The 21,358-nt window shown below is 42.2% G+C and overlaps 1 protein-coding gene across 9 annotated transcripts in view; it reads left to right on the plus strand.

Annotated features, from left to right (window-relative positions):
- LOC148013402 (tRNA/rRNA methyltransferase (SpoU) family protein) overlaps positions 1–21,358 on the plus strand; it is a 239,083-nt gene that overhangs the window by 43,374 nt on the left and 174,351 nt on the right. For all 9 annotated transcript variants that reach the window (XM_087667522.1, XM_087667524.1, XM_087667515.1 and 6 more), the window contains 2 exons: positions 20,277–20,551; positions 21,141–21,254. In XM_087667522.1, the coding sequence (XP_087523648.1) occupies positions 20,277–20,551; positions 21,141–21,254 (389 nt within the window). The remainder of the gene's footprint in view (positions 1–20,276; positions 20,552–21,140; positions 21,255–21,358) is intronic.

Consider the following 21,358-nt stretch of genomic DNA (forward strand, 5'->3'; position numbering starts at 1 on the left):
TGGATTGGTTTTCATCACCAATTTTGAGAGGGAAGCCTTGACGAAGAGACCAAGACAAGGCAATTTCATCTATGATCCCTCCATTAAGTGCAATATGAGCCACAACACCTTGACTAATGGTATTAACAAGAGAAATCATGCCAGGACCAAATCCCATGGTGGACATTAGTTGCCACAAGAAAGTTCAGTTGACATGATCAAATGCCTTTTCAAGATCAAGCTGAAGCATAACAACCTGCTGGCTTGAGGCTTTGGCATAATCAATCCCAATTTGAACATTCAAAATGTTATGCATTATATTTTAACCCTTAATGAACCCATATTGACGTGGATGAACCAAGTGCGGGAATACTTTTTGTAATCTATTGGCAATGATTTTAGAGAATATTTTATACAAAGAACCCATAACAGAAATGGGTCTCCATTGTTTCAAGGAGGTTGGAGAGGGAACCTTATGCAATAACCGAATGACAACAATCTTCCAGTCTGAAGGCATCCTGCCAGAATTCCACACTTGCTGATACAGGCGAGTTAATGAATGGGTCCTTAAGCTACTCAACATGGGCTGAAAACAGTTCATTAGGAAGCCCATCCTAGTGAGGGCTTTTCCTTCATGGTAAATGGGACAGCACTTCCTCCACCACTTCATCCTCTGAAATATTAGCCTGGATCAAATCAACCCATTCTAGCTTAATTTGATTACTAACCAAATTGCAAATGTATTGACGAGTAGAGTGAATAGCATTAGAAAGAATCTTTTGTGGACCCAACAAAGATTTATAAAAATCAATGCACATTTGAATGATGGAAGTAGGATCAGTCACCATAACACCTTGTGTTGAGAAACCCTTCACCTGTAGTTTTGTGTTTTGTGTTTTGCATTTAGGGTTTCACAGTGGACAGCCCCAAAAAGGGGTTGGGCACCCACAGTGGGGCACCACCCTAGACAGCTTGCGCTCTCCCTCGGGGTGCCACCCTAGACAGTCTCTTGCCTATTTATAGGTTTCCTCTATCTCTCATTTGACACGGTTGATTCATTCAGTCTGTCACCTCTTCTCTCCAACCTCTCCACTGCTCTCACACCCCTTCAGGAGGACATTGTGGCTCGTGGTTCGTGGCTATCTTCATCATGTTCCTTGTGCTACGGCACCCTTGTTCCCTTGTATCACATTCACTTCATGATTTAGATCTTCATCATTCCATTCATCAGAGTCTCTTCTCTATTCGCTTCTTTTCTTAGTGTTTGCCAAGTTCAGTCCTTGTTCCTCCACGCAAAACCTACTGTCTCGTTGTTACCTCGTTTTGATATGGTATCAGAGCTGGATCTGCTTAAATAGTGGCAAAGATCCTCCACTCCAATGAAGGCAAAGACTGGTGGCAGGTTCGACATCCACTTCTCTTCTTCTTCCGGTGCATCAACACCCTAATTGGTGGCTGCTCCCTCCTGCGTTTGCTGTTTTCCAGCCTGTGTTTAGGGCTGCTGCTGCTGCCTCCACCTCCCCTTTGCTACGTTTAGCTGGCAGCTCTTCTGCTGCACTTGGCAGTATTCCAGCACCTACCCCCTGCTGCGTTTCAGCTAGGCAATCGCCGATAGCACCTCCCCTTGCATTTTCAGCCTGCATTTCAGCTATGCAACATCTGGCAGCAACCTTCTCCCTCTTTGACCATCAGTCTACCTTGTGTTTGATAGCTGGCAGCTCATCCTCGACTGCTGCAAGTTGCGTTTGCAGTTGGTAGCTTCTCCCTGCAGTTGGCAGCTCACTTCCAGCCCTTCAATTGCCCTCCCACCCCTTGCGGTGGATGCTTCACACTGCCCTCACACCCCTTGAGGTGGATGTTGCGGTTTGTGGCTGACCTCTTCTACCTCTTCCACCTCTTGCTTTTTCAGCAAGGCACACTGGTACCCATGGCTTTTTCCCCAATGGATGACCGGTCTACTAGGTGTGGGAGCTTTCACTCAACCGCCAAGACCCACGGACCGTTTATTGTTTCAAGCGTTCCAAGCCGAGCACTAATGGCTACCTCTCACATAGCCGGCGCGCCATCCATGTCTATGGGTGTAGTGAGCTTACCTCCATGCCGTTCGAGTTACCTCCTCTCCCGCGCACTCTGGTAGCTCCACGATCCAAGTGCAAGCTTCAAGCAAGCTCCATCCTCAAGCTCCACGCTCCAAACTCCATCACCGCGAGCAAGAGAAGAGAAGAGAAGAGAAGAGAAGAGAATAAGAGAGGAGAAGATGGAGAGCTTCTCCACCCCACAGTTCCTCACCCTCACACACTCACTCCCTCACACTCTCTTACTTCCTCTCTTAAGCACAAGCTCAAGCAAGCAAGAAGAAGAAGAAGAAGAAGAAGAAGAGGAGAGCTACTTTTGGCCACACACAAGAATGAGCTTCTCATTCACTTTTCATCTTTATATACACAACCCTAAATCCCTTTTGGGCGGTCATTCCCTTTTCCCTTTTTTACATGGCCGGCCGTAGCCTAGGCCCTTTTTCCCATTGTCCTTCTATCTTCCTAGCTTCCTTCCCCCCGCCCTACTACATTTACAAGTTGCACGGGTGAGAGCCCGGCGCTCCTTGAATTAAACCATGATGCGCTTGCGCCCTTTTACGAAAGTTTTTACTTGTACTTTTCCTTGTGCGCCTTTGTATTCTGTTTCTCTTTGCCTTGGCCTTTGTCTTTGTCTTCTGTTTTAGCTTTCCGGATTTTCCACTACTTGGCCCTCTTCTACAAGATTTCAGGGTGCACCTTTGTATTTTAAAATGCACCTTTCCCCTATTTGCCTTGGACTTTTTAAGGTTGCCCCTACGCTTTTGGCATTTTCTTTTCTTCTTTCTTCTGTCGGGCTACCTTTTTTCCGCCTTTGCCCTGCGTCTTTTTTATTTCCTTTTGCTTTCTTCGTGTTGGGGTTAACACTAGGTGTTCCTATTGCGGCAAGAACGGTCATTCTACCGATGATTGTCGATATTGACCTTTGCTCCCTATCCCTTCCGAGTATATGCGTCTTCCATCAGGTACTCCTTGTGCCACCTCTCCTTTTTGGGCCACAAAGATCGTTCGGTATCGGCTATCAAAGTATTATGCAAGGCAATAAGCCGCAACCGACGCGCACTAAGTTCTTTCAAGCACATGGAGGCTCTAAGACCTTACGAGGCGATAAGCCCTCTTGGAGACCACCCCACTGTGCGGAGGTTTCCCCCACCCACTTGCGGGTATAGTGGCTTCCATAGCCCACATCTCCTTCACAATTGACTCTCTTGAGGGCCCACGACTGTTCCCTACCCTTGGATCATTTTGAGCCTTCTTCCCCACCCTCTTCCACTCAGGTTCGAGAGGCCACTTCTGGGTGCTTTCCGGCTTCTTCTTCCGAGTTCCAGATACCTTCTTTGACATGACTGGCAGCACTTCCTTTGTCATCAAATGCTTCGCAGTCTGTGAGCCATGAGTGGTTGGATTCCCTTTATCCCTCAGATTGGGATTCAGAGGGGGATTTTCTTTCTTCGCCCTCAAAGGGAGCTTCGAGTTCTTCTTTGGCTTCAAACGGGGCTCCTACTTCTACTTCTTCCAATTTAGAGAGGGACCCTATGTGCCATGAAGTTCTTCACACACCACCACCTTTCACTTTCAAGGAATGGCTCTGCTTTGAGTAGTCATTTTCTCTACTCATACCTAGGATCTGGATGATCTACCTAGATCGGGGCCCTTGGGTCTTTAGCAGCGACTTGGTTGCTAGGCCTTCGTATTCCTTTCAGCATGGAGTCATGGAGCTAGTGGCTTCTCTCTCGAGGTTGAGTTTCAGTTTCTACAGTCCGTCTAGTCTCTTGACTATCTTCAAAGTCCTCCTTTTAAGTGGTATTCTTAGATTACAGAGTGGATCTTCTTCGTCCCTTGGTCAGCATGGAGCTAACTCTCAACATCGAGTACGGGCATATCCTTATGGTTCTCGGCACCACACAAAGTTCGACATTCCTCCTATGTATTGCATGTTTTCATTACTATGATAAAATAAAAAAGGGAAGGAAAGTCACACATTGTGACTATTGGAGTTCCCACATAACTTCTTGATTTTTGACTTAATTTTAAATTTCAATTTCTTTTTGGGGTTGTACAAGAGCTAAACACTTGCCCAATAATTTAGGATAACATTTGATATAATTTTTTGTAGCTTAGCACCCCCCTCTTAGGCCCAAAAAGGGTGTGTTTCAAGAGAATGATCATAAGCATAAATATCATTTAAGTTAAACTGAACCAAAGTACTAGGCAAGATGTCATGGTGGATAAGCCATGATACATTCTCCAATTTTTAGGATTGACTTTTTGTAGTTTCTATTTATGTGTGTATAGCAAGGTCCATGAGCCTTGTTTGACACTCTTACTACATATATTAGTGTCGGTCACTTTCATAACGTGTGTGACATCATGCCCTTGCTTCAAATTTATAGGATTTACTTCAGCCCAAGTATTTATCCTAGTGCCACAAAATTATTCATATGGGTACCAATCCAAGGTGGATGTAAAATGCTTAGTACCCTACTTTTAGTATAGTTCAAAGAAGGACATTTGTTTCAAGAGATAGGATGACATCCAAGGGTATTGTTTTTTAATGCCTCTCTACTATTCCTTCATCATCAACCACCTAGGCACCATGAAAAAAGGGTGCAACATAAGGTTGATTTTTCCACAAGTGGGTCTATGATGCATACCAAGTGCATGAGCTTGGCACACAACTAGAAAAGATAACGTCCAACCCTTCTCATCAACTACACCATCAATGTATCTAATTCTCAATTTAGAAGATTAGAGACTTTGGCTAGCTTTTGAATTATCAATGGTTCTCCAAACACATCACTCCATTTGGATATGAGAGACACTAGCTTCCAATCTCGTGCTTTAGGGTTGAATAAGAATAGCTTGGAGTTTTCTTTGAATTGACTCAATACCAATTCTGAGTGGTCCCATTGCCTTTGTGTGTATGCCTTAGTTTTCATATTGACAAACATGGCTGCCAACATAATAGCCCAAGGCAACAATGTAGCTCCTTGGCCAACACACGAAAGTGAATATTAAGTATATCCAGACCCCCATGGATCTTGGGAGTACTTACTACATACACCTTCAATGGTCGTAGAGCCTTGCAATCCGTGCAAGTAATAAAAAACAATCCATTTGCTGTTATATGAGATCATCTATATCCTTTCATCTCCAAATAAGGAGTGGTAAATAGAACTATACATAGGCCATGATAATGAATCAAACTATTCTAAGCCTCACATGTAATGGTCAAGATGAGAGCTTCCAATATTTTAAATGTTTTTAAATATTTGTGATACCCAATCCATTTGTTGCTTGATTGGTAGATTCTATCCAATTGGATAGCACATGCCTAACAACCTCATGTGGATTTAAAATCTGCCCGTGCCAAAGCAGAGTATACCAACCAGGTGGTTTCAATGGCAAAAGCTTGCATTTTGCAAAATTAATGTGCAACCCTACTACCAAGCCAAAAGAAGATAACGTGTCCATAAAAAATTGGATAACTCGAGGATAATTTTTAGGCCCAAAAAATGGAAATTGAATCATGAGCATAGGCTTGAGCCATGAAAGGTTTGGCACATGGTAAATGCAGCCCATTCAACATTCTTGCATTTGTAAGCTTGTCCATAACGCTAGGCGAGTATATCTAGCATACGCAATAGCATTGCAATGTTATCATTAAGTTTCTGTCTAGCATTGCAATGTTATCATGAAGTTTCTGTCTAGGCCCAAAACTGCATCATTAAGTTTCTGTCTAGGCACAAAACTGCGAGTATATCTAGCATTGCAATGTTATCATTAAGTTTCTGTCTAGGCACAAAATTGCATGTTTGGGAAATCTTCCCCTTGCAAAGCCGGGAGGAGTTTTGGCAGTGGCCCTACCCTTAGCCTACTTTTTTAGAATGATCATTAGGCTAACTAGCTTAGTCATCTACTAGGATCACTCAGCTAGTTGGGCTGGACTAGTAGACTACTCATCTACTTGGGCCCCTTAGGTTGGTTAGGTAGAACCGTTATTTGGGCATCATATAGGCCACCCTTTACTTTTTTTGCTACACACTCTTAGGGTTTACCATCATCCATTACGCCCCCACCCCTCAAACTGTCAGCATACACACCACCCACCCAGCCACCCATCAGATGGCGGCCTCTCTCTCATACATGATTTTGTTATTCTTGTAATGTAATATGGATGGCACCTTTTCAGCATATTGCTGGTTGTCTTGTAAAACCTTCCTTTCATGTTAATACTATGATCTCTTGCTTTGATGAAAGTATCGTGTCTTAGTAGTACAAGTTGGTTTAGCTTTGTAGTAACACACACACACACACACACACACACACCCACCCACCCACCCACCCCCACGCCTACACAAAAACTCAGAAAAACCAAAAGAAAAAGAAAACCCTTCCTTTGGGATAGAAACAAAAACAAAAAAAGAAAACACCACTTCCCAACACACATGTACGTATATATGTACGCATATTTATGTATGTTCTATTTCAGAGTTTGTTGAGAAATAGAATGGTATGCTCTGATACCATGTCGAGAAATGGTAGGGTTTGAACTTTGAAGGGAGAAAGATAGAGTGTATGACAAACATTGAGACAAAGAAAACTTAGAAACATTGAAGAGACTTCCTTTGGGATAGAAACAAAAACAAAAAAAGAAAACACCACTTCCCAACACACATGTACGTATATATGTACGCATATTTATGTATGTTCTATTTCAGAGTTTGTTGAGAAATAGAATGGTATGCTCTGATACCATGTCGAGAAATGGTAGGGTTTGAACTTTGAAGGGAGAAAGATAGAGTGTATGACAAACATTGAGACAAAGAAAACTTAGAAACATTGAAGAGAAGATGAATGAAGAATGATGAACATTGTATCATGTTGATACATTGGAGTAGAGTTCAAAGATGTTTGTAATATCTTGGCTGATTAAGTGGTAGCACTTGGAAGGGATTTGCACTATGAAGGGAGTGAAACACAGTCTTTGGGGCAGAGCTGTCAATTACAGAGAAAGGAGATGTTCTATGGAGGGAACAAAATAGAGTCCTTTGGGAAGTGGGATGTTAGAGTAGACATTGGAAGATGAAGGAGAGCAATAGAGGGAGAAAAATGCAATTCTTAGGAGCTATCGGAGATGAGGGATATGCTGAAATCTCTTTGGAAAGGTGGCTGCTGTCAAGATTGCTGTTGGGCAGCCAACTGGAGAAGAAAAAGCAAGAATGCCAATGAAGAACTTCTTGTTTAAGTGGCTGCAGATAGGTGGCTGCTGGGCAGCCCTTCAAGAGTGAGGAAAACACCAAAGTGCAGGTATTTGATGTAGCGATGATGAAGAGGATGCACTCTGCTATAGATGGCCTGAATTTGCTGCAAACACAGCCTCCATAAAGTGACCAATGACTGAAAACTCTTGGTGGGGTGCTTGGGTGGCAATAATAGCTGGATATGGACAATAATGATGAAGATAATGTGCTGTACCAGTCTAGGGAGGAGTTAAACCAGCAAATGTAGTAGTGGAAATGATGAGGAACAGGTTGTCAAGCTGAAAATGCAGGTGAGGCAGCTCCTTTGATAGGTTGGTGGGTTGGGTGGCGGCCAAGTGAATCAAGGTGGAAATAGATTAGCTCTAGAAGGTAGCATGTCACAAGACTGTGACAACTATTACCTTTTTGTTGATTTCTTTATTACTACTTTATTTGGTTTTTCTTTTTGGAAGGATCCCTCTTGAAATCTAAATGCCTGAGTTGCATGGCCAGTATGTGAAACGGACAGGAATGTCTAGTGAGTCAAGACTGGACAGTTAAGGTCTAGTACAAGTCTGGAAGAGACTTGTGAAAGTGTATGTGGACAAGTGTGTTGAAGAACTAGCCTGGAAGAGACTAGTTCAAAGTGAAGATGGACAAATCTCCAAGAGATTAGTCCATGTGGGGTCATCAGTGGAAATTCACTTTCAGTTGAGCTACATTACAAATTTGGATGTAGCCATAGTCTGCAAAGATGGTTAGAAGACTAGTGGGGATGCAATGGAAGCAACTTCTAAAATTTAGGGAGTTACTATTTTTGGACCCCAGAATCTGTCCGTGTCATTATCTTCGTTTTTGCACGAGGATTAATCCTCTGTCTGTGCTGAGGTCAAATTTTGCATCGAGGATGGAGAATTTTAGACCGGAAGGCTAGAACGGGAAATACCTTCCAGTGCTGCCATTTGGCACAAATTTGTGCACTTACCTCTTTAAAGAGGGGTTAGCGTGCAGTTTTTGGGCTTTTGGGGCCTCATTTGAAGAGGAGGAACAATGGCTAATGGAGAAGATTTGAGAGCTTGCCTATCTTGTCTATGATGCACTCTCTCTCTCTCTCTCTGACAGTATGGTTATGCTTCAGAATCAAGGGCCTTTCTGCTGATTCATGTACAGTTATGTGGGAATATGCTATTTTTGCATGAGGCAAGAGCCTCCTTTCTCCAGGAACAGGAGCATTTGTTTGCTGCCCCCAGCAGGAACAGGTGAGGGTGGTAACCTCACCAAGCAAGTGTCTGAAACAGCACTAAATCAGTATTGATTCTGGACTGTTCAGAGGTTATTTTAGAGCCCAATTGATGTCAGAATCAAGGGGCACTTGGCACAGATGATGGAGAACAATACAGGGAATAGTATGAGCTGAAAACAGGTTTTAGAAGAGGTCTAAACCAGTAATTACAGTGGGCTGAACAGTACAGGGAACAATATGAGCTGAAAACAGGTTTCAAAACAGGTCTGAACCAGTAATTATAGTGGGCTGAAATGGTCAATTCTGCATTCCAACCAGAAGTTTCAGACTTGGGTAGAGTTTCCCCTCCTGGTCAACTTGTTTTGGGTCAGTAATTGTACTATTATGCTGCCAAATTTCACCGAGAATAGGTGAAAGACAACTCATTGTACTTTCTCTCTTTTTTAAAAATAAAGAAATACCGCAAGGGGTGCCTAACTTAGGGGCCAACAAGGTGTCTATGTCCTAACAGGAGCATTCTAGCTTCCTATATGTCTTCTTGATTCTGTGAATTTAAGTTCAGGTAAAGTGGGCGACTGTGAATTGGGTGAAAGCATTTATATATTTTGGTTGTACACTACCGCCCTTTCAGTGAACAGGCCAGTTACATGGTTCCATTGCTGGGATCAAATCACTTTTTCCCTAAAGAGTGAGCCAGGGTTTGTTTGGGTGTAAGACACAGAATTGTGCATTATGGCTGATAGAAAGGAAGACACTAGAGAGGAAGCGTCTTCATCATAGGAGATCCCTATTGTTCATGAGGTGGGAGAGTCTTCTAGACCTCCACAGTTTGTTACTCCTCCTGTTATGGTTGAGCCACAAGTTCTAACGGCTTCTTCTATGGATGAAGACATTTTCAAGACTCAGTTAGTTGCTGCTGTGAGTATGTTTACTCAAGTGATGCAAAATCCAAGGTTTTTGGCATTTTTGCAGCCCTCTCTTCCTTTACAGCAAGTTGGGCAATCTGCAAAGATTTCGGATCCAGTAGAGGTCCAAGATAAGGGTAAGCATGTTGCAGATTCAGTGGAAACACCAAGGCAGCTTGCGGAGTCAATGGAGACTCCAAGATTAGTTCCGACTGTCCAGGAACAGGTGGCGGAAACGCTAGTTACACAGGCATTGCCAGTTCAGCTCGCCACTTTACAGCAGCGAAATGTTGGTTTAAATGGACAGGGAAACAGTTTTCAGGCTTTACCACAAGTTTTCCCACTGACCTCTGTACATCCTGGGTACGTTGGAGGTGGATCTGTATTTCAGAGTATGGCTGGTTATGTGCCTGGAAACCAGATTTATGTACTAGGAACAGTGTTTGGGGGTACACAGGGTTTTATGCCAAACCCCATGTATGGTAATATAGGCATGCAGCGTGGATTTCAGGGTGTTCAGGGCAGTTTTGGCATGCCACAGGGCACTTTTGGTATGGCTGGTTATCAAAATCAGCAAGCAAGTATTGTGTCTACAAGCCCTGTAGTCAATGGTCGGGCAATTCCCATGCCACCTGTTAGTGTTCCTATGTTACATGCATATCCTACAGACTCTTTGATGGCTCATGAGAAGCCAAAGCCATACAAGGAAGGTGGTGCAGCCGTATGGTTTGACATCTTTCGAGGATTTGAAGATAGGACTAAGGCTCTTTCTTTCTTACAACAGTTTGATGCCGCATTTGCAGGAGGAAACTTTATAGAGCCTTCTAAGGTCCGGAAAGCTGCCACTTTTCTTAAGGACAATGCTAGTCAGTGGTGGATTACATTGTTGATGCAAGGACAGGCTCCTGCCACTTGGACTTACTTTAAGCAAGTATTTGCTTCTGCTTGGTTGACCAATGAATTTGAGATCGATGTTATGTCAGTTGGCACAATTTGGATGCATATAAATGCAAGGATCTGGAAGACTATAACAAGAAGTCTTGGGAGGCTTTACTTCCAGTCACTTCTTATAGGGTTGTGCCATTGACCGAGCAGATAGAGAAATATTGCTGCGGGCTGCCCAAGAAACTCCGGAATTATTGTACAAAGACAAAGGTCACCACTTTGACTCAGTTAATTGAGAATGCCACTACAAGAAATGCACTATTGTTGGGACAGTCAAGTGGTTTTGGCGGCAGCATTAAACATGACAAATCTGAGAAATTTTCAGCAAGAAGCCATTTGGTAAATAGGTTTCTCAGATTTCTCAGAGCACAGGTAAACCATGGAGGTTCAAGAAGAAACCAGCCAAGTTCTTTGGACAACAGTCAAAGAACCAGAAGAAACCTTTTGTGCGCAAGTCTCTTGAAGAGAGAAAGGCTTTAATGGCTGAGAGGAAGTGCTTTATCTGTGAGCAGACTGGTCATATTGCGTCTAACTGTCCGGACAATAATAAGAGACCAGTTGATGATGATAAAGAGGACAGGAAAGGAAAGAATCCCAAACCTTCAGCAGGTTTAGTGCCAGATATGCTGGGAGACAAGCCACACTCGGATGCTAATGAGATTTGCAGAGCTTGGGGTAAAGTTAGGGATCGACATGTACTTATTTTCTTTGATCCTGGAGCTAAGGCAAACTTTATCTCACTAGAGTTGGCTTCTACTTTGGGCATCAGAGCAGATGAGATGGGCTACACAGTAGAGGCAGGGTTGGCATGTCCTGGCCACTCGGAGTCTGTGACACCCATTCTTGGAAAGCTGCGTCTTCATGTACAGTCTTATGTTGATGCAGAATAATTTTATATCATGCCACTTGAAGGCTGTGATGTCTTGTTGGGAATGCCATGGATGTTTAGAAAGCATGGTGTGTTGGATGCCTTTAACAAGACATTGACTTTGGAACATAGGGAAAAAACTCATGTGCTTGATGTGAAGCTTAAAGGAGAGTCTGTACCTGTTGTATCGGCTTCCGCCATTACATCTGTAATAAAGAATCATCTTTTTGCGTACTTGATTTTTGCACGTGATGTCAAGGATAATGATGAATCAAATTTCTCTATGTTAAATAGAGACAGGTCTGCTTTCTTGTCTCAGTTCAGTGATTGTTTTTCTGACTCATTACCATCACAGTTGCCACCAGAGAGGTCTGAGGATCATGCGATAGATTTGATGCCAGGCAGTAGCCCACCAAATAGAACTCCGTATAGGGTTAGTGCAGCCCAACAGAAAGAGATATTGAGCCAGGTGAATGAACTGTTAGAAAAAGGGTTGATTCAGCCAAGTTCATCTCCCTTTTGCTCACCAGTGCTCTTAGTGCAGAAGAAGGATGGCTCTTGGCGCATGTGCATAGATTATCGAGTGTTGAACAAGAGTACCATCAAGAATAGGTTCCCTATTCCAAGAATTGACGACATCCTTGACCGTTTGGAAGGAGCGTCAATTTTCAGCAGGATAGATTTGAAGAGTGGATACCATCAGATCAGGATTAAGCGAGAGGATGTGCATAAGACTGCATTTAGGACCACGTTTGGTCTCTATGAGTTCTTGGTAATGCCATTTGGACTCACTAATGCTCCTGCTACGTTTAATTGAATGATGGACAGGATTTTTCGTCCATACAGGCAGTTTGTTGGTACATTCTTTGATGGCATGATTGTCTTTTCAAAGAATGAACAGGAGCATAGAGAACACTTGAAAGCAATCTTTGATGAGCTTCGCAGTAATAGGTTGCTTATCAATGGCAAGAAGAGTGAGTTCTTCTTGGAAGAAATCCAGTTTCTGGGGCACAGTGTCAAAGGATGGTGTCCGAATGGATCCTGCTAAGGTTGAAGCAATTAGAACATGGCCAGATTTGAAGACTGTCCATGATGTTAGAAGCTTCTTGGGTTTGTGTTCTTACTATAGGAGGTTCATTCGCAATTTTGCAGAGATTGCTTCACCTTTACATGCTTTACAGAAGAAAGGAGTCTCTTTCCAGTGGACCCAGAAAGAGATTTCAGCTTTTAATCTTCTTAAAGAAAAGATGACTTCTAGTCCAGTGATCATTTTGCCAGATCTTAGGAAGTCATTTGTTGTCCAGTGTGATGCCTGTGGCAAAAGCATTGGTGCAGTGCTAATGCAAGATGGCCGGGTAGTGGCTTATAAAAGCAGAATCTTGCGAGGGCTAGAGCAGACTATGCAGGTCTATGAGAAAGAATTGCTGGCTGTGATTCATGCGCTTTCTTGTTGCAAACACTACCTACTTGGGGCAGATTTTGTTGTCTAGACAGATCATCAGACATTGCGTTATTTCTTAACTCAGACTAAGCTGTCAGAAAAGCATATGCGCTAGGCAAACTTTTTGTCAATGTTCCATTTTTAGAATGTGCATGTGGAAGGCAAAAAGAATGTTGTGGTTGATGCTTTGTCAAGGAAGCCACAAATTTCAGTTGTGTCAATTCCTTATCATCATGAGCTTGATGATATGAAGGAACAATATGCTGATGATGAAGATTTTGCAAGGATCTTTGATCAGCTTGTCAATGGACAACATCATGAGCATTATCTTCTCAAGGATGGTTTCATGTTGATGCATGGTAGACTATGTGTGACTATGCCATTGAGACGGAAAGTTATGACAGAGAGTCACTCTCCACCGTATGCAGGGCATCGTGGTATTGATGCAACAATCAAAGCAGTAGAGACATTCTTTTATTGGCCTACTTTGAGAAGAGACGTGGATGCTTTTGTGCGGAAATGTTTGATTTGTCAAAAGGTCAAGTTTGACAGGCAAAAAGCACCAAGGCTTTTACAGCCATTGCCTATTCCAGATAAACCATGGGAAAGCATAGCTATGGATTTTATCTTTGATCTTCCAAGGACACAGACAGGAAGGACTATTATTTGCAGGTTTAGCAAACAGGCTTATTTCATTCTTGTTAGGAAGAAGATAAAACCAGATTAGATGGCATGCTTGTTTATGTGCAATGTCTTCAAGTACCATGGTATGCCACAATCTATTGTCAGTGACCGTGATCCACGGATGACAAGTCTATTCTGGAGAGGCATATTTGAGAACATGGGCACAACGCTTAAGTTCTCATCGTCATCTCATCCACAGACTGATGGATAGTCAGAAGAGGCAAATTCTACTGTCTTGGATCTGCTTAAGTGCTATGTGTCAGAGCACAAGTCAAAGTGGGAGCAGTATTTGACTTTGGTTGAGTATGTATACAATAATACTGCGCATTCGTCAACAGGCAAAGCCCCTTTTGAAATTGTTGAAGGTGGTAAAAAGGTTCCTCCCATTTTGCATACAAAGGATAAGATCTTTCAGGCAGATCAGTATGTGCAGAGTATGGGTGAAATGTATCAAAAAGTTAAGCATGCCCTTGAAAGGACTGAGGCAAAGCAAAAGAAAGCTGTTGATCATCACCGTCGTGAATTAATATTTTCACTTGGTGATTGGGTATTGTTGTGGTTTGAAAAGGCACGCTTAAAGAAGCGGAAAGGCAAGGAAAGTCTTTTCACTAAGCTTAGTATGTGATACTATGGGCCTTTTCAAGTAACAGAGAAGATTAGTGATGTCAGCTATAGGCTGAAATTGCCTGACAATTAGAAGATTCATAATGCTTTCCATGTAAGTCTTCTTAGACCCTATGTGGGTGATGTGCCAGAAGAAATGCCAGCTGAGGAACAGCCCGAAGTTGAGGAACTTAATGAAATTCTTGTTCGAGAACAAGTACTGACACACAAGGAAAGGAAAGTGAAAGGCAAGATTGCTAGAAGTTATTTGGTTAAGTTCAAGAACTACCCAGCTATAGATGCTAAGTTGATGGACGAAGGTGAACTTGCAGAGTCACCTAATGTGTTGGAACTTTACCTTGAAGCATTTCGCTTGCAACCTACCTTCACCCCTTGTATCTCTAAGCTGAAATAGATTGTCAAAGTGACAATTGCTTAAGAAAGAAATTATGTACAGAAGCAGATTTTGTACAGGTTAACACTTATTGTGTCCATATGTTTTTTTCAGTGCTAAAGAAGTAAGTATTTCTTGTAAGAATACAGTTTTTACTTCCATTGAATTGAATACATGTTGTAACAATGGTTACTCGATGAGGCATGTATTCTGTGAATTGACTCATTGGGGATATCATTTTGATGTACCGGCCACTAGATCTCTAATCAGGGTGATGTGGAGTCATCAAATGAGAATCTGCCACTATGGGGATATCATTGTGGTGTACCGGCCACTATATCTGGAAACAGTGATGTGGAGTCACATGATGATAGTCTGCCATGTTTCACAGTTAGAATATACATGTGTTAACTGTGTGTTCAGTACACAATGTTGACTGATAGCATGTATGTGTTGTACATGTGTTGCCAAGTGTAAGTTCATTGGGTTAGCTTGTAGCATGTATGACATTCATGCAAATGAGGACGTTTGCGATTTTGAGAGGGAGGTATGTCACAAGATTGTGACAACTATTACCTTTTTGTTGATTTCTTTATTACTAATTTATTTGGTTTTTCTTTTTGGAAGGATCCCTCTTGAAATCTAAACGCCTGAGTTGCATGGCTAGTATGTGAAACGGACAGGAATGTCTAGTGAGTCAAGACTGGACAGTTAAGGTTCCGTACAAGTCTGGAAGAGACTTGTGAAAGTGTATATGGACAAGTGTGTTGAAGAACTAGCCTGGAAGAGACTAGTTCAAAGTGAAGATGGGCAAATCTCCAAGAGATTAGTCCATGTGGGGTCATCAGTGGAAATTCACTTTCAGTTGAGCTACATTACAAATTTGGATGTAGCCATAGTTTGCAAAGATGGTCAGAAGACTAGTGGGGATGCAATGGAAGTAACTCTTAAAATTTAGGGAGTTACTATTTTTGGACCCCAGAATCTGTTCGCGTCATTATCTTCGTTTTTGCACGAGGATTAATCCTCTGGTTTGTGCCGAGGTCAAATTTTGCACCGAGGATGGAGAATTTTAGACCGGAAGGCTAGAACGGGAAATACCTTCCAGTGCTGCCATTTGGCACAAATTTGTGCACTTACCTCTTTAAAGAGGGGCTGGCGTGCAGTTTTTGGACTTTTGGGGGCTCATTTGAAGAGGAGGAATAGTGGCTAATGGAGAAGATTTGAGAGCTTGCCTATCTTGTCTATGATGCACAGAGGGCTGAGCTTGCTCCCTACTCTCTCTCTCTCTCTCTCTCTCTGACAGTATGGTTATGCTTCAGAATCAAGGGCCTTTCTGCTGATTCATGTACAGTTATGTGGGAATATGCTGTTTTTGCATGAAGCAAGAGCCTCCTTTCTCCAGGAACAGGAGCATTTGTTTGCTGCCCCCAGCAGGAACAGGTGAGAGTGGTAACCTCACCAAGCAAGTGTCTGAAACAGCACTAAATCAGTATTGATTCTGGACTGTTCAGAGGTTATTTCAGAGCCCAATTGATGTCAGAATCAAGGGGCACTTGGCACAGATGATGGAGAACAGTACAGGGAACAATATGAGCTGAAAACAGGTTTCAGAACAGGTCTGAACCAGTAATTATAGTGGGCTGAACAGTACAGGGAACAGTATGAGCTGAAAACAGGTTTTAAAACAGTTATGAACCAGTAATTACAGTGGGCTGAAATGGTCAATTCTCCATTCCAACCAGAAGTTTCAGACTTGGGTAGAGTTTCCCCTCCTGGTCAACTTGTTTTGGGTCAGTAATTGTATTGTTATGCTGCCAAATTTCACCCAGAATAGGTGAAAGACAGCTCATCGTACTTTCTCTCTTTTTAAAAATAAAGAAATACCACAAGGGGCGCCTAACTTAGGGGCCAATAGGGTGTCTATGTACCAACAGGAGTATTCTAGCTTCCTATATGTCTTCTTGATTTTGTGTCTTTAAGTTCAGGTAAAGTGGGCGACTGTGAATTGGGTGAAAGCATTTATATATTTTGGTTGTACACTACGGCCCTTTTAGTGAACAGGCCGATTACACAGCGCACAAGCTACTCATGTAGAAAGCATCCACTAGTTGTTGGAGAGTTGGAAGGTGATCAATAGTTGATGAAGAGGGAGACTGATTGAAGAATGAGAGAGTGAGGAGTGAATGGATGAGTTCCGATGCCCTATCTGTAGCCACACTAGCCATCCAATTATATCAGGTGGTCCCCTAGCTCTCTAGGGTGGTGGTTAGACACTAATAAGTACAAATAAAGCTTTTTTGGGGCTGATGGAAATAAAAATAGGAAGTAATGGAATACAATGCAATTCATGACTTTGATACCTCAATACCCCCACTCAAGTCCATAGAGATGTCGTAGGAGGAGTGAAAGAGACATTCTTCACCTTGGAATCCAAGTATCCACGTGAAAGGTCACTTATAAGGAAAACAATAGACAATGTATGCAGATCGTACACAAAACTAGACTCGGGAGAGAAGCCACTAGCTCTATGTCTCCATGCTAGTAAGAAGGTGAAGGCATAGCTACCAAGTCATGGTGAAAACATCCAAGGCCTTGAAAATACAAAGGCTTTTTGCCAAGGTGTGCGAAGGACGGCACGATGAGTAATGACCCCCTTTCGAAAGAGAGAAATAGAATCCCCCTTTGAAGCCCCCTCTAAATCCCCCTTTGACATAGATAGTGAATTTGAAAACTCATGGATAATGGTATTTAGAGTGTTTGATGATGAAGTAAGGATGGCTGATGGTGTCGAAGAAGGTATCTGAGGCTACAAGGGAATAATCGGATTCGGTGCCTATGGAGTCATACAAAGGAGGAGGGGAAATTTATAGCTCCTATGGAGCCGTAGGTGGGCAACAATCTTTGTCTTTAAATGGAGTGGACTATTGTTGAGTTGAGGGTGTTGAACAACCTTTGTCTCTTGGCAAAGCCGATTACCGAGAATATTATAGCCAACAGCCTTTGTCTCTCGGTGGAGTGGATTGCAGAGCCATAGGTTGTGGAAGCCATTGGACATGAAAGTAGGTGGGGAACCCTCTGTAGCACATTGTGGTAGTCTCCAAGAGGGCTTATTGCCTCGTAAGGTCTCAGAGCCTCCTTTTGCTCACTAAGGCTTATTGTGCGTTGTATGCATCTTATTGCCTTGAGTATAAAACTTTGATAGTAAATGTAGAAAAGTCTACCACCTAAAATGGTAAGGTGGAACAAGGGGTGCCTGGTGGTAGACGCATATACTTCGGTGGTGTAGGGAGCAAAGACCGATAACAACAATCTATGACGATGTGATGACCATTCTTATTGCAATAGGAGCACCAAGTGTTTTGTGCTTGTATCTTTAAAGAAGCCATGTTAGGTGTGTCAAATTTGTAAAGGGAGTGTGGGAGGGAGAAGAAGATAACGACTCTCCCAAATAATGCAATGAAAATAATATGGAATTTGAAAGTGTTGCCAATCCCGCAATCTTTCTCCACCTTAACCAAGAATAAGGAGCTTTAGCTCCTGAAGACCTCTACTTTGATACCATGTTGAGAGATGGAAGGGTATACTTTGATACCATGTTGAGAGATAGAATTTGAAGTTATCACCACTTCACAAAGCTACTAATTACAACAAGTAATATCTAATAAAGTCTAATATCTATTCACTAGAAACTACTTGCAACCACTAGTATGCTTAATTGCAGGAAAATGCACCCAAAGTGCCAGAATTCTCATTTTCCTATTTTTGAGTATCACATACGTTTCCTACACTTGGAAACTCCACGAAAACTCCATTTTTGGGCTAGAGGTGGTGATGTCACGGAAAGGAGTTTCTCTATGGAGGGAGCAAAATGCAGTCCTTGGGGCAACGGACTGTGAAAGTAGACGTTGGAACATGAAGAACAATACTAGAGGGAGCGAAACACAGTCCTTGGGAGCTCTTAGAGATGGAAGGATATGCTGAAATCTCTTTCGGAACATGTTGTTGTCAAGATTGCTGCTGGGCAGCCAATTGGAGAAGAAAAAGCAAGAATGCCAATGAAGATCTCTCTATGTAAGTGGTTGCAGGGAGGTGGCTGTGCTGAGCAGCCCTTCAAGAGTGAAGAAAGCACAAAAGCACATGTATTTCATGTAGGGCTGATAAAGAGGGTGTAACCTGCTATAGATGACTTGAATTTGTGCCAAGTGTCCATAGAGTGGTTGATGGCTAGGAACTACCATATGGGTGTTGGGGTGGCAATAAGAGTTGGAAATAGACAATAATAATGAAGATAATCTATTGTGCCAGTCCAGGGAGGAGTGAAACCGGAAAATGCAGTAGTGGAAATGATGAAGAATAGGTCACCAGATTGTAAACACAGGTTGGGCAGCTCCTCTAGCAGGGTGGCAGGAGGGTAGGCTGGGGAGCAGCCAACTAAATCAGGTTGGTAGCAAGTAAGCTCTAGAAGGAAGTAGACAAGCCACTCTTGTGGGAAGCATCCACCGAATTTTGGAGAGGTGAAGGTGATCAGCAGTCGATGAAGAGGGAGATTGATTGAAGAATGAGAGTGATGAGTGCATGGATGGAATGCCCATGGCCTATTTATAGGCAGATGAGTCATTGAATTGTCTAGGCTGGTGCCCTGGCTCTCTTGGGTGGCGCCTAGACACTAATATAAATGATGCCGATAAAGCCTTTTTGGGGCTGTAAATGAAAATCAAAACAAGAATGAATGGAATAGGTTGCACTGAATGACTGGCCAGTGGCCGAGAATCAAGTTGGCAATTGATAAGCTCCATAAGGCAAGAGTTAAGCCACTCCTATGGGAAGCATCCACCATGGTCGTCAAGTACAAAAAGCACAATATAGTAGGTACGATAAAATACGGTACCAAATGGTACTTTAAGGTTTGATACAATAAAAATACGTTACTCTATCCTAAAAGCAACTTTAAACCTAATTCTTTTGGAAAAAAAAAGGTTTAAAATTGTTTGAATCTCAAATAACCTAATCCCATGGGAGGATCATATTAGTGTAAGGAGCATTTAGCTCATCCCAAAGTGCGGTTCAGATGGGAAAAGAAATATCCGTTAAGTTGGTACCTTATGGTACTAATACATAAGTTATGGTACCTAAAGTACAGTATAATATGAACCTTTTTGTATGTGGTACTAGTGCAACTATGGCATCCACCATGTGTTGGAGAGGTGAAGGTGATCAGCAGTCGATGAAGAGGGAGACTGATTGAAGAATGGGAGTGTGACGAGTGAATGGATGAATGCCTATGCCCTATTTATAGGCACATGAGTCATTGAACTATCTAGGCTTGTGCCTTGGCTCTCTCAGGTGGTGCCATGGTGCTCTTGCGTTGTGCCTAGACACTAATATAAATGATACTGATAAAGCCTTTTTGGGGCTGTAAATGAAAAGCAAAATAAGAATTAATGGAATACAATTCACTGAATGACTTTGATATCTCAATAGAGTTCCCCTCAGCTTTGCCCAAAGTATTAACCCGAGCCTTAGCTCAACATTTTTTGAAAAAAAATCTTATTTTCATCACTTATGAAAACTATGTAATATGCATTTGCTAAACAGTATATTGAGAAATATATAACGACCTGCAGGAGTCATTAGAAGTAGTGCACATGGTTTTCTCTAGGTTGGCATGCATGTCATGATGATGCCAACCTTGTGGGCTTTTAATAACAACCGATGAAGTTGCAGTAATGAGGCTCTGGCTGTTAGAGTTACTGTAAATTTATTTGTGATACATCATTTTGCTTTGTGCTGGTGAGCTGAAATTAATATGTTGTGGGAATGAGTGTGCAACCTTCTTATTGGTTGATTAAGTCTCTGCATGCCTTAAGATTCTGTTTTGCTCATTCCTTGATTCTAGGGACCGTGCAGACTTCATTATCAGTACAACTAATGAGCTTTGCTCAAGATCTTTCTGTAGACCTGGTCTGATGACGCTAGCAATGTGCCTTGAAGAAGCCACATCATCTGAAATATCTGCTGTCAAAGAATGTCCGAGTTGGTTAGAAGCTTATGAGCAGGAAAAATATGATTTATTTGAGGGTAACAAGTCTAGATGCTCAGATATACTGGATGGATTGGGACAGCTTATTGAGGAGAGCAAGAGACACTTCAACCCTAAATATCGTTTAAAAGGTAATTGTTCTTGTTTTTCAGCTCCTTAAATGAGCCATGTTACTGGAATTCTCACAACATGAAGATTCTCCTCCCTATTTCTATTTGTATTGCAGTCCATGATGGCATTTAGGCTAGGCAGCTGGAATATTTAAAGTAATGGCTGTCATATTACATATCATGTCAGACAGGCCATCTTGTTTGTTTTCATTTTCAAGTGTGTACATTCTAGTGCTAGAACCTGGAAAATCTGGAACACATGAAATTAGAAAACTTGATACACTTAAGCAGTCAAGAGACTATGCATCTATCTGTTTAATCCTTTGGCATGCTGCATGGTCATTTGCATAAAGATGTTGGATCACAAAGTTGCAAAGCCCAGGGATCAGGATCAGGTGTTGATGTTATGGCATCTTTGTGGCATTTAGAGGAGCAAAGGGCAGACCTTAGTTTCTTTCTGGCTCCTGCTTTAGCACTGCTTTATATCTCTACTTGCCATTACTGCACAGGAGCCAGTCAAGTGTGTTTTAACTTTTAATATCTTACACTCTTTTCTCTGCATAGAAGGCGTCACACTGCCCATTTCTGATTTTTTTTTTTTTGGTTGCAGTTTGCTTGCACACAGTTAAAGCAGCTAGCTCTATTGTTGTGTTACCAAGTGTTGCATTTAGCAAAGTTATATGGTTTGTGGGTCTCTTTCCACATGATTTTCTCAATGTCGAAGGTAAGATGGTTGTTTCTATCATGTCCATTTTCTATGTAAATCCTTTTGATCATATCTTGCTTGTCTTAGCACATTGCAAATTAGTCATAAAATGTCTGTTGTGA

Source organism: Lygodium microphyllum, chromosome 26, assembly GCF_053477565.2.
Source record: "Lygodium microphyllum isolate KBCC chromosome 26, Lygodium_microphyllum_v1.1.10, whole genome shotgun sequence".
NCBI classification, from domain to species: domain Eukaryota; kingdom Viridiplantae; phylum Streptophyta; class Polypodiopsida; order Schizaeales; family Lygodiaceae; genus Lygodium; species Lygodium microphyllum.